This window comes from Leiobunum rupestre, chromosome 7, assembly GCF_980474605.1.
Source record: "Leiobunum rupestre chromosome 7, qqLeiRupe1.1.hap1, whole genome shotgun sequence".
Classification (NCBI taxonomy): Eukaryota; Metazoa; Arthropoda; class Arachnida; order Opiliones; family Sclerosomatidae; genus Leiobunum; species Leiobunum rupestre.
This window is the reverse complement of record NC_143390.1, coordinates 51,390,044-51,402,963: the sequence shown is the minus strand read 5'-3', so window position 1 is coordinate 51,402,963 and position 12,920 is coordinate 51,390,044. Positions and strand designations below refer to the sequence as shown.

Here is a 12,920-nt window from a genome sequence, read left to right as displayed (position 1 = left end):
GATCGGAAAATAAGGATAACATGCCGCAAATATTAATGGTAAATATAATTCCGTCTTTTGATGTATCTGTAAATAACTGACAAACGGCCTTTGCTCTGGTCTGGCACACCGTAATCTTCAACTCGGAGATAAAACCAAATTTTTATTTCCCAATATTCATCGAGAAAACAGCTTTAATCTCTTCTGGTAAACATCCAAATAGCGAAAGCGTTGATTTTCAACAGTTGTACTAGAAAATACTTTGCGGGCGACATTCGACAAGAAACAATGTCAGACTGGAAGGAATTGGACATGACTGATAAAACAGTAATTATTACCGGAGCCAATAGGGGGCTAGGCCAGGAAACGGCCTTCCAGTTGGCCAGAAGAGGAGCTAAAATAGTGTTGGCCTGCAGAAATGTCACCCAAGCGGAGCAGGCCAGGAAAGAAATAGTCACCGAATCGAAAAACGCCCGCGTTTTCGTCCAGAAATTAGATTTGGCCAGTTTGGAATCCGTCAAGGCCTTCGCTCGCGATATTCTAGACAACGAAACCAGGTTAGTAGGATGGCGTTTAACAGAAAAATATAAAATATATGTTACAGAGAAGTATTCAAGTTTCAATTCTGTAATATTATTCATTTGAAACGAATAACTTTGAGGGCAAAAAATTAGTTTCTGAGAAAAAGATTAATTCACTATTTCAAATGACACGGAACAATGATTGTTTAGCATTTTTATTTTACATCAGTAACAATGTTTCGTCAGTTAACTTCGCGAAACATTTTTAAACCATGCAACAGACTTTCTTAATTTACCATTTCAGTATATTAATTAGATTTATTATACAGGGTGTTTTGTTTTGCTCGAAAAAGTGATTTTTTTCCAAAACTTTGTTTTCTAGAAAGTTGAAATTTGTACTGTTCATTATACGTACCGGGGGACACGTTCTACCAAAATTGCATCTAAATCAAAAAATATTTGCACGTATTTTTAAAATTAAAATTTTAACCGCTAGGTGCTATAAGGAAATTGTCAAAGAGAAAATTGTAGAGCGTCACCTAAAACGTACACATAGCGTTGGCGGGAAAAAGATAGACGTCTTTTTCACTGACAAAATACGACTTGAAAAAGTGACAAATTGGGCAAGCTAAAATAACTTTATTTGAATTCCCTTGGGAGAGTAGTGTAACTTTATGAAAGTAAGAAATTTGTTAATCTGGTGTTTAATGCAATTTGGCTTGCAGTAAAACTCGCATTTGGGAAATTTTACATAGGCATAAGTACCATCCTTACAGAGCAACGCTTCAACACGGTTTTCGAGATGGAGACGCTCAACAACGGCTGGATTTTTGCAACTGCCTGCTAAATTCCGTGCACGACGACCCACATTTCCTCGGCAACATGCTATTCTCGGATGAATCCTCTTTGCAAGAGACAGCCAAAATAATCATGTTTGGGAAGATACAAATCCACACTGGGCATATGAACACCGTCACCAATTTCAATTTGGGCGCTTGATTGTTTGGATTGGTCTTGTTGGAAACCAGTTAATTGGTCCATTATTCTTAGCGCAAAATCTAAATGGCCAGAGTTATTTAGATTTCTTGAGAAATGAGCTAGAACAACAACTTGACGAACTGCCGTTGGCGCAACGAGCAAGATTGTGGTTTCAGCAAGATGGTGCTCCGCCTCATTACCACAGAGTCGTGAGAGATTACCTAAACAAAACATTTCCACAACGATGGATAGGGAGAAACGGTCCCGTACACTGTTAAAAATTGCTGTTAAAATTTACAGGAATTTACCTGGCAGAAAATTACCAGGAAAATTCCTGTAACATTACAGGTATTTTTTCCTGTAAACGTAGCAAGTAAAAACCTGTTCTAGACACGATAAATATAAAGTACCATTAACAGTAAATTTTAAATTGCTGTTGTTCCAACATGAAATTTCCTATTACGTTTACAGTAATTTAACAATAGAACTTTATTATCCTGTTGTCGCAAAAAATTACGCTGTGGCTATAGGCCTACTCAAAATTAATTAAAAATATTAATTACTACATGATAATTGTACATAAGTGATATAAACAATTTTTACATGAATGGCAATTTTAAATTTAAATAGATAAAACTAAATTATTGATGAACTTTTTTATTTGAAAAACATAATACAGCAATAGAATCAAATCAGGTTATGTGAACAAATTTTTTAAAACATCAAGAAGCGCAGAAACCTCACCAAGATTCTTTTTACTAAAAATACTTTTACAATTTATACTATTCCAAGTTCATAATTTCAAATCAATTAATAAAATAAAATCTGTCAACGTTCGTTAACACTTGTATTTCGGTGAAATTAAATTATAAAACGTGAATTTTATGCTATTTAATACTTAAAGGGTTAGGTTTTCTTCTTCCTGTCACCCCTTAAATTTACTTTCCTGTCGCACAAATATCCTGGTGGTAGGTCAACCGCAGAAAACGTTCGCCTACCACCAGGGTATTTGTGCGGCAGGGAAGTAAATTTAAGATGTTTTTTGAAATTATCAGCTTCAGCTTTCTTGTCTGTTTGCCATTGATGAAACTTTAGTCAAATCCTGGAATCCAGCTGTTTCCGTTTCTCAATCTTGATTTTAATAAATTCAGCCAAAATATTTTTCAATTTGAAACTCTTAAGCAGTGTTCAATGTCTTCTATGAGTGTACTGCAGCTAAACAATATAATAATTTTAATAACTGGAAATTCTTCATACAAAATCACAATTATTGAACCAAAAACATATATATGCACATTAAGCATAGTCATTAAGATTTTAGGCAGGTTCTTTCAATGGTAGTGATTAAAATACAATTGCATTTTTTTTAGTAAAAAAGTTTAAATGGATAACCAAATTTCAAACTCGATTTTAAGAAGGGAGCTAAATGGATTTTTTTCCACTTAGCTTACCCAATGGGTGACCATAGACTATGAAAGATAATTTTTGAAGATATTTAAAGGCAGCTTCTCTTACATTTCAGCCAGAATCACATTTATTGAATAAAAAATGTAATCCCCTACTTCAAGACTTGGCCAAGGTGGTTTTTAAGAGGTGTTAAAACAATAACTTAAACTTTAAAATAAGTGAAAGCTTTTTTTTTTCAATTTGATACCATCACTTAAAAACAAATTTGCCGAAGTCTGAATAACTATGTAAAGTAATAAAAGGGTTGTTAAATATTTTTGGATTCAATAATTGTGATTTGGGGCAAAAAAAATTTGCATATATTAAAGCTATAGCAGTGAAATAAAAAAGTTTCCTTTAAATGAACTGAAAATAAACATTATTAGTTTGTGTTCACCCATTGAATACGGTAGCAGGTGTAAAATTTTCATTTCGCCAACTTTTTAAAATAATAAAGTGGTTAAAAATCTTTTGGTTCAATAATTGTGGTTCTGGTTTAAAAAAAATCATATATTACAGTATTAAGTTGGTTAAATAAAATTTTTCATCTGCTAACATACCCAATGGTCACACAGAGACTAACAAAGATAATTTTTAACTATATTTAAAGGCAACTTCCCTTACATTTCACTGTAAAAACTTTATTATATGCATTTTTTTTTCCAAAATAACAATTATTGATGAGAATAAAATACGTAACCACCTTAAAATTACCCAACACAGGTATTCAGACTTGGGCAAGGTTGTTTTTAAGTGATGGTGTTCAATTTAAAAAAAAATACTTCAGCTTTTAAATAAGATTTTTTTTGTATCCACCCTATATCATTTTTTTATTCTAATTTAACTATCACTTTAAAAACTTTGCAAGTCTGAATAGCTGCGTAGAGTACTAATAACAGAGATAAATATTTCTTGGTTCAGTTAATGTGATGATTCAAGTGAAAAATTTGTATATGTTTAAGTTATTGGATTGAAGGAAACTTCAGTGTTTTCAGGGTGATAATTAAGGGAAGTTGCCTTTCAATATAGTTGAAAGTTATCTTTTTAAGTCTGTGTTCACCCATTGAATATGTTAGGAAGTGAAACAATTTCATTTAGCAAGCTTTTATTAAATTTTATTATGAAATTTTGGTATCCACCCTGTATCCTTTAAAAGCTCAAGCATATTTTTTTCCAAATTAATTTTAACCATATCTTAAAACAAGCTTCCCTAAGTCTGACTAGCTTTGAAGGGTAAAAATAAAATTGCTAAATATTTTTTGGGTTTAATAGTTATGATTCTTAGTGAAAAATTTGCATATATTACAGTATTAGGTTGGCTAATTATTATTATTTTCACCTGCTACCATTCTCAACGGGTGAACATAGAATAACATTATACCAAAGATAATTTTCCACTATATTTAAAGCCAACTTCTCTTACATTTCACTATGAAAACACTGAAGCTTCTTTCAATGCAATAACTTTATTACATGCATTTTTTTCCCAGAATTACTATTATTGAATCAAAAACAATATGTAACCACCTTAGAATTACCCATCACAGGTATTCAGACTTGGGCAACGTTGTTTTTTAAGTGATAGTATTAAAAAAAATAACTTCAGCTTTTAATTAAGATTTTTTTGGATCCATACTATATCATTTACGTAAAACCTGAAATATTTTTTTTAATTATAATTTAACCATCACTTTAAAATCTTGTGCAAGTCAGAATAGTAGAGTACTAATAACGTAGATAAATATTTCTTGGTTCAGTTATGTGTAGGGAAGCTTGTTTTAAGATATGGTTAAAATGAATTTGGAAAAAAATGCTTGAGCTTTTAAATAAATGATACAGGAGGGATACCAAAATTTCAAAATAAAATTTAATAAAAGCTTGCTAAATGAAATTTTTTCACTTCCTAACATATTCAATGGGTGAACACAGACTTCAAAAGATAATTTTCAACTATATTTAAAGGCAAATTCCCTTAAATTTCAAACTGAAAAATTATTGAACCCAAAAAATATTTAGCTATTTTATTATTACCCAACAGAGCTTGTCAGACTAAGGGAAGCCAGTTTTAAGATAAGTTAAAAATGAATTTGGAAAAAACAAATTGCTTGAGCTTTTAACTATGATACAGGATGGATCACATTTAATGTGATGATTCTGACTTCTGAGTGAAAAATTTGCATAAGTTAAAGTTATTGGATTGCAGGAAACTTTAGTGTTTTCAGGGTGAAATTTAAGGGAAGTTGCCTTTAAATATAGTTGAAAATTATCTTTTGAAGTCTGTGTTCACCCATTGAATATGTTATGAATATGAAGTGAAAACATTTCGTTTAGCAAGCTTTTACTAAATTTAAGTTTGAAATTTTGGTATCCATCGTCGTGTATAATATATTTAAAAGCTAAAGCAAATTTTGTCCAAATTCATTAGAATCATAACTTAAAACAACCTTCCCTAAGTCTGACTAGGGCAATAATAAAATAGCTATGCTAACTTAATTATTACTTAAAAAAATAAAAATTAACATTCTACTCACTATTTTGTATTTTATGATAATTTGGGTGCCGAGTTACGATCATCTTCAATTGCACCACAGCAAAGCCTTTACTCTTTGAAAGTTTGAAACTAGTGAAAACTGCAACCTCCACAAGATGGCGGGCTCAAGCCGTCGGTTACACCGTATTACCGAAAATTTACTGTTAATATAACGGTTAATCGACGAACAGGACTATAGCTGTTGCGTACAGTAACTATCTAGTAACTCTAACGGTAAAAGTTGGTATTGGAATTTACCTGTTAAAATTTAACAGGAATTTAACAGGAAGCTACAGTAATTTTTCACAGTGTACTCTGGTCAGCAAGGTCGCTCGATCTGACTCCGTTGGATTTCTTTCTTTGGTGCTTCATCAAGGACAAGGTGTACGCCACTCCGGTTGAGACCCTTGAAGAGCTGCGTTAACGAATTGTAAGCGATTTCCGGGAAGTAACCCCGGAAATGATTCAAACCGCCTTCGACAATGTGATTGTTCGTGCCCAAGCCTGCATCACAGCCGAAGGTGGTATTTTCGAAACGTACTTATAAATTTTGTTTGTAAGTAGATAAATAAAATGTTTCTTTGTTTTTTAAAAAAATTCTAATTTTTCATCCTACGAAATTAAATCTTCTTCGCCATTGTCTCCTCGATTTTTCAGCGGTGTTTATTGCATTAAACACCAGATTAACGAATTTCTGACTTTCAATAAGTTACACTACTCTCCCAATGGAATTCAAAAAACGTTATTTTAGCTTGTCCAACTTTTAACTTTTTCAAGTCGTATTTTTTCAGTGAAAAAGACGTCTATTTTTTTTCGCGCCAACGCTATTTGTACGTTTTCGGTGACGCTCTACAATTTTCTCTTTGACAATTTCCTTATAGCACCTAGCGGTTAAAATTTAAATTTTCAAAAAACTTGAAAATATTTTTCGATTTAGATTCAATTTTGGTAGAAAGTGTCCCCCGGCACGTATAATGTACAGTACAAATTCAACTTTCTAGAAAACATAGTTTTGGAAAAAAATCACTTTTTCGAGCAAAACAAAACACCCTGTATAATAAATCTAATTAATATACTGAAATGGTAAATTAAGATAGTCTGTTGTATGGTTTAAAAATGTTTTGCGAAGTTAACTGACGAAACATTGTTACTGATGTAAAATAAAAATGCTAAACAATCATTGTTCCGTGTCATTTGAAATAGTGAATTAATCTCTTTCTCAGAAACTAAAAACAAAACACCCTGTATGATCATAATAAAATTTTATTACTTATATCTAACGAGAAACAAATTACATATTTGACGGCCGAAGTACTTATTTCAAACAAACAGCATTGGTAGGATAGAGGGGTGGATATTTATCTCGTATTTAAAGGCATATTATACACGTTTGATTCGAGTAACTTTTTAACTTTAATTCTGCCACCAACGCAGGCTGGACGTGCTGATTTGCAACGCTGGCGGATTCTTCAAAGACAAAGTGATCACCGAAGACGGATTCGAAAGCACATTTGCCGTCAATTACTTGGGCCACTTTCTGCTGATCCACTTGTTGCTGCCGTTGCTGAAGAAATCCCAGCAATCCAGGATAATAATCCTATCCTCGGCGCTCTTCATATTAGGCAAAATTGATTTGGAAAACTTGAACGCGGAGAAAGGTTACAGTTTCGGTCTCATCTACTCGAACGCCAAACTCGCCATTCTGTTGTACGTCAAGGAACTGAGCTCGCGTTTATCAGGAAGCGCCGTGACCGTCAACGCCGTCCATCCCGGCGTCATCTTAACCGGCATCGTGGACAACATGCCGTGGCTGGTGCGAAGCTTCTGCTCCACCTTTCGCTGGTTCACCAGTGACGTTAAGAGTGGCGCCGAAACTTCGGTGTACTTGGCCGTGTCCGCGGATGTCGGCAACAAATCCGGGAAGCTGTACTATTGGCGCCGGGAATGGCCCGAATGCTTGCTACTTCGCGCCAACGATGGCCGAGTTGGAAAAGAACTTTGGGATCATACTTGCAAATTACTAAACATCGATTAAAGATAATTAATATAATTGCATTTTTGCAGTGAAAGTGGAAGCATCCCGTTTGGCGCAAAGCTTCTTATTTGCGTTTGAAAAGCTGTACAAGATTCAAATTTATCTAAAATACGTTTACAATTAACTGAAAAATTCGTTCAAATACTTCAATTTTTATTTACCTTTTATTACCGTTTTGGGGTCGATGAGCTATAAAATTAAAAAAAATTAATTGAAGTTTCAGAACTCATTGTCATCGGTTTTGTTGCGATAGGTGTGGCCTAAATTTCAAAACGTCATATTTTAACTCCTTCCGGTCAAGCTTTAAGATTTCTGTTCCGTTATCAAAACACGAGATAATCCGAAATCAACTGCAACGGCACTAACTAAAATTAGGCGAGGTTTTGTGATCCCAATTTGAGTCCCCTTAGATACTTGTTCCAAGTTTAGAACTTCTACCCACAACGCGGGCAGATTAATAATAATTATATGCGAAGGCACCACCTTGAGCCCAAGTCATATAGCGACTTTTAATGCCTCTAATTCTGATGGCCTGGTTATACTGTGGAGTCTTTCGGGGGTGACTGCATCGTTGTTCGTCAAAGACTTATATTAGAAGAGGACATGGTTGACGCTCAGAGCTGAAAAAAAGCAAACTTTTTCGTTTCCCCTTTTAAAGGGAATATAACCTCAGGTATTTGGTGTGGAACACCAACGTTTGCAGCTCTGGCCGCTCTTGCCTTGGCTTTAGAAATGTTTGGCGCCACTGTACAGGGAAATAAAAAAAATTGAAGGGGTCTTCCATAAAGATTGCTTTGTAGGTAATCCATTACTGTAGAAAAACCACTTGGCCCGAAGGCACTATCACCAACATAGCCGGTGAAACTTATCACAATAAATGCATTTCTTATCTTTTTGAGCAGTTAAGTTTCTTTTACTCTTTTTTTTTGTATTTCATTGTTCTATACAGACAAGATTGTATATTTATATTGAGCAAGCAAATCTTTTCGGTGTCACTAGAAGTATTCACAATATAGACCAGGAATAGCAAGTATAGCTTTGACAAGTAGTAGTCTTTCAAAAATAAATAACTTTTCAATATTTCCAAATGTGAGACAGAACAATGTTATTATGATATGAAAATTACAATTATTAAGCCGTTAACTCTTTTAAATCTAGATTGAAAAAGACAAATCGGTATTGGAAAATTGTATCATTTGATTATACTGATTTTTCCATTTAATATAATTTGGTATCTTTATTATTATAATTAAAACGTAAATAGAATGATTAACCACTAAATAAATCAAATAAATGAATGTATATACTGATTAGAAATAAGTACATTTTAAAGTAATTAAATGAAAATTAAAATGAATAAATTCAATCATTTAATTGTTACTTTTGGTACATTCTAGAGTGTCTAGATTGAAAGTGTTATTTCATATACCATTAAAGTTCTATAAGTGTTCATATATGTAGTCTTCTTTGTAAGAAAGTTTACTTGGTGGTTAAAAATAGGGATTACAGATGGGGCTAAGAATATGAAAAGGACTCAGCGCCGTTAAGATGTAGGTGGGGCCAAAGATCGTCTGCTTAGCAAACGGAAATCTAGCAGTTAATGAACTTTTTACGTTGTGCGCTACGGGGCTTTGTAAACTGTGTTAACGCTCAAGTATTACTGCTCTTACTGTACTTTCACCAAAAATAGATAATATATTCTATAAATAATTCGGTAGCTTTGGCTATGGTTTGTATGAAATGTCTTAAGTCGACGACATCTTCTGTAGGAGGCCAATAGCTTTAGCCGAAAGAGTCTATCTATACTCATATATTATATCATTTAGATCAGGTTCGGTTTGGATATGAAGCAAGGCCTAAAGGCGCGTTTCCACGGACGCTTGTTGATTGAAAATGAATAGCTCAAGATATTTATATTCGCGTGAGATTGCTTTATTTAAGAATTTCGCGCTGAGCGCCACATGCCAATGGCTTTGTGTTTATACGAAATGTTTTAACGGGTCTCGTTTCGGCTTCAGAGATTTTAAGAATATATTTTGGTTTACATTTTTAATAATCATTGCGTCTAAATAAACCCTGAGCTACGGGACCCATGGTGACATTCTGGGATTGAGGTATTGCACTACAAAGTCTAACTAGTTCCCCATTGGCTTACTGCAGTCCGGTGGGTAGACCCAACCAGAGAGGGTAAAGTCGCTTCGCTACTGAGAGGCGTCTCTTCCTATTCCCGAAATGTTAAAATTTCGTTACCAGTTTTTGACGCACGCGCGAATAGAAGAAATTACAAATGAAGTTCAGGATCCCACTACCAGGGTGCTACAGGGTGTCGTTAGTTAAATTTTTTTAGAAGATTTTTGTTACATCCGCAATATGGCACCGATTATTTTCTCATTTCTGATACTAAAAAATTTAAATAAAATGTGAAATGGTTGTTTCATGTGAATTTATGACGCAAGTAAGTACAACTAAATATTTTTAAATATTATATTTGAATATTGAAGTGTCAATTCTTTTTAACAGCCTAAAATAATGGGAAACATAAATAGCCAAGGCCTAACAACAATAACAATAGAAATTAATATATTGGAAATGAAATAAGATCAAATAACTTAATGAAAATAAATAAGAAATAAATATATAAGATAAAGCTTCGAAGTAGTTAAAAAAAGACGAATATGAGGTATGAGTTTAGTGCTGTATCTTCATCAATTTCCTGTCCAGTCTTTTCTGTGTCTTTTTGTAATTCAGGGCACTGTGCATGCAAAACTCAACGAAGAAACTTATCATGTTTCGAAATACAGTCGGACATGTTGAATCTATTGATGCTTGAAACCAAGTCTTGTCAATTCGACGTGTAATAAATTTTTCCATACGCTCTTTGACATTGGCATGTGAGATAGTAGTTTAAAGCTATAGTATGAAATACCTCATTTGTTTCTGTAATAAACTTTAAAAAATTGTCAGTAGGTACTATAAGGCTACCAAAAGAAGAGTTCTTTGTTGTTTTGAAAAACTTGAAGAAGGAGAGCACATTTGTAGGATCAATAATTGGATTGTTCTTTTTGAGTTGGCTGAGGCAAGAGGAGCATTGGTGGTTGGAAAAACAGCGATGGATTAAATATCCTGATATATAGCTAAGGACATTTTGTTTAAGTAGATTTGGACTCTCAATTGAATTGCATATGCTCTGTTCGAATGTGTTTAGAAGATGATGACAATTGCGTGTTTAAATCTAAAGTTCTTTTACCATTGTGATTAACAACTAAAGTAATGTAATTTATTAAAATTATTTATTATTGAGATAGACAGTTTCAAATTTCAATTACCATTTTCTGAATTTTCGCATGAAATACTGTTGGACAAAGTGTAGTTATGTTCATCTAGAACATTCAATGTGTTTTCCTCTGAAATTGGTTGTGTTGCGTTTGTGACCAACGCGCTTTCTTCCAACCCATGTTCATATGTCGCGTATGGATATGCTATACATTTTAGTATATTAATTGTCAGTAAATTTTTTAAACCACATTAAGAACCCTTAGATGTTTTTCTTTATACTTCACTAACTGTACTGGAAAATGAGTAGTGTTAATAAAATATTGTTGGCACAGCTGATGGTATTAGACTATTTTTAGTTTTAATATTCATAAAACTCGTCAGTGAAATGATTAGAGCAAATCCTATGGTTAAAGTGTAGGTATTCCGTTGTTTTATTTGTCAGTTTCTCGTTTTTTACATTATCCAACTATGATAGGGAACTGAAATTTCAATAAGAAAGTTAAAGTAAAAATAAACCTATGTAAAAAACGCGTATTCACCGTTCTTTTTCCCTTGGAAACTTGAAAAATGATAATCGAGAATTCTTATTTTTCGTATTAGAACAATTTACGGCGGAACACAATGGTCCAGGCATATTTAAAACATTTAAAAACTACTTATAATGTAAATTAAAAACGAATCAATTTTTGCGTCGTACTAAACTGAATATTGAATCGCGCGCTAGGACTTCCGGATACGCTTGCAGCGCCATCAAACGTTCGGATCCTATGGGCATTTTCGACGAAAAAAATAAATACGGATTTTTGAACGAGAGACGCCTCTCAGTAGCGAAGCGACTTTACCCTCTCTGACCCAACGGCCGAAACTTTGAATTGAAATATCTAGTTGGATTTGATCGGCGCTAGAAATTTGTACCAATCCAGTTTCGCAACCGCAAGCTACAAGGTAAGGTTCAAGCGATCGTTGAGACTGAAATGATTGTAGCGGGAGAGTGTATTTTAAAACATTTCTCGCTCAAGCCGAATTTTAACCCTCACCAACAGTCTCAACTTCGTTATAGCAACTGTCGGCTCTATCATTGCCACCTGTATTATGAAAAGGCCCCTGTTTTTAGAGATGGCCATGAATCTATCCGATTCTTAAAAAAAAGCGACTTTAATGGAGAGCGTGGTGCCATCTATTAATGGCAAAGGAAGCTAAAATTTAAAATAGCCAAATGATAACGTCGACAGAGAGCCATTGTAAATTATTATAGTCAGGCAACTTATGCTCTATTTAGTGGACTTTAACATATATTATATAGCAAATGCAAAAACTATTGTTTAAATTACTGTAATTTATGTTATTGACCAATTTACAAACGATTCAATAAGCGTGAGTGGTAGTCTAGAAGATAACTGAAATAATCGTGCACTTTGTGATGAAAGCATGGGATTATGTGTAAAAATACTTTGAGGTATAAAAAAGCAAAAAAAAAACATTATGGGCAATAGCTTTCTTTGTTTTGACAGTTTTGACAAACTTTCAAAGTCGCCTCAAAATAACAATGTACTAGTGTTGTTAATTTTCCGGAAAAATTAAATTCGGAAATTTTCCCGCAAATTAATAGTGTTACATTGTTAATCAGTTTAAACTAGTCTAGAGGGTTAGTTTTACTTTTAGATTCGAAAAAATTAGGTGAAAATGTCACTTTATTTAAATTTCCAAACAATATATGAGACTACTCATGGAATGAAAACTGTTTTTGTCTGTTTTTTTTTCGGAAAAATACCGGAAATTTTAAGGAAAAAAAGGTCTAGGTTATTTTCCGCGGAAGATTTTCCGACTTACAACACTACAATGTACCTAAAGACGGGGATCTGCATATAAAGGTGGACTACGCATATATGATATAGAGATTCATGGTAAAAACTTAAATTTTTTCTCGATTACTGTTGATCTAAAAATGTTTGAAATATATGTAAATAAATTACAGTTACATTTACATATTTTAGATCTTTATTTATCGAGATGTATATAGGAACCGTATTTATAATTAAACGAAATTATTGTAACTACAATAGATGAAGTTTTACTATATTTTATGATTAATTGAAATCTAAATAATTTTCATCAAGTGGCCTAGCATTCACTCTTTGGTTTCCAGATATGGAGA

General features: G+C 33.3%; 1 protein-coding gene across 1 annotated transcript; it reads left to right on the top strand.

Annotated features, from left to right (window-relative positions):
* On the top strand, positions 1-8,760 carry LOC149936879 (retinol dehydrogenase 14-like). The gene is made up of 2 exons (XM_090181264.1): positions 1-536; positions 6,889-8,760. Exons 1-2 carry the CDS (start codon positions 268-270, stop codon positions 7,487-7,489), a joined length of 870 nt encoding a protein of 289 aa, XP_090037390.1. The 5' UTR covers positions 1-267; the 3' UTR covers positions 7,490-8,760.
* Positions 8,761-12,920: the final 4,160 nt, after the last annotated feature.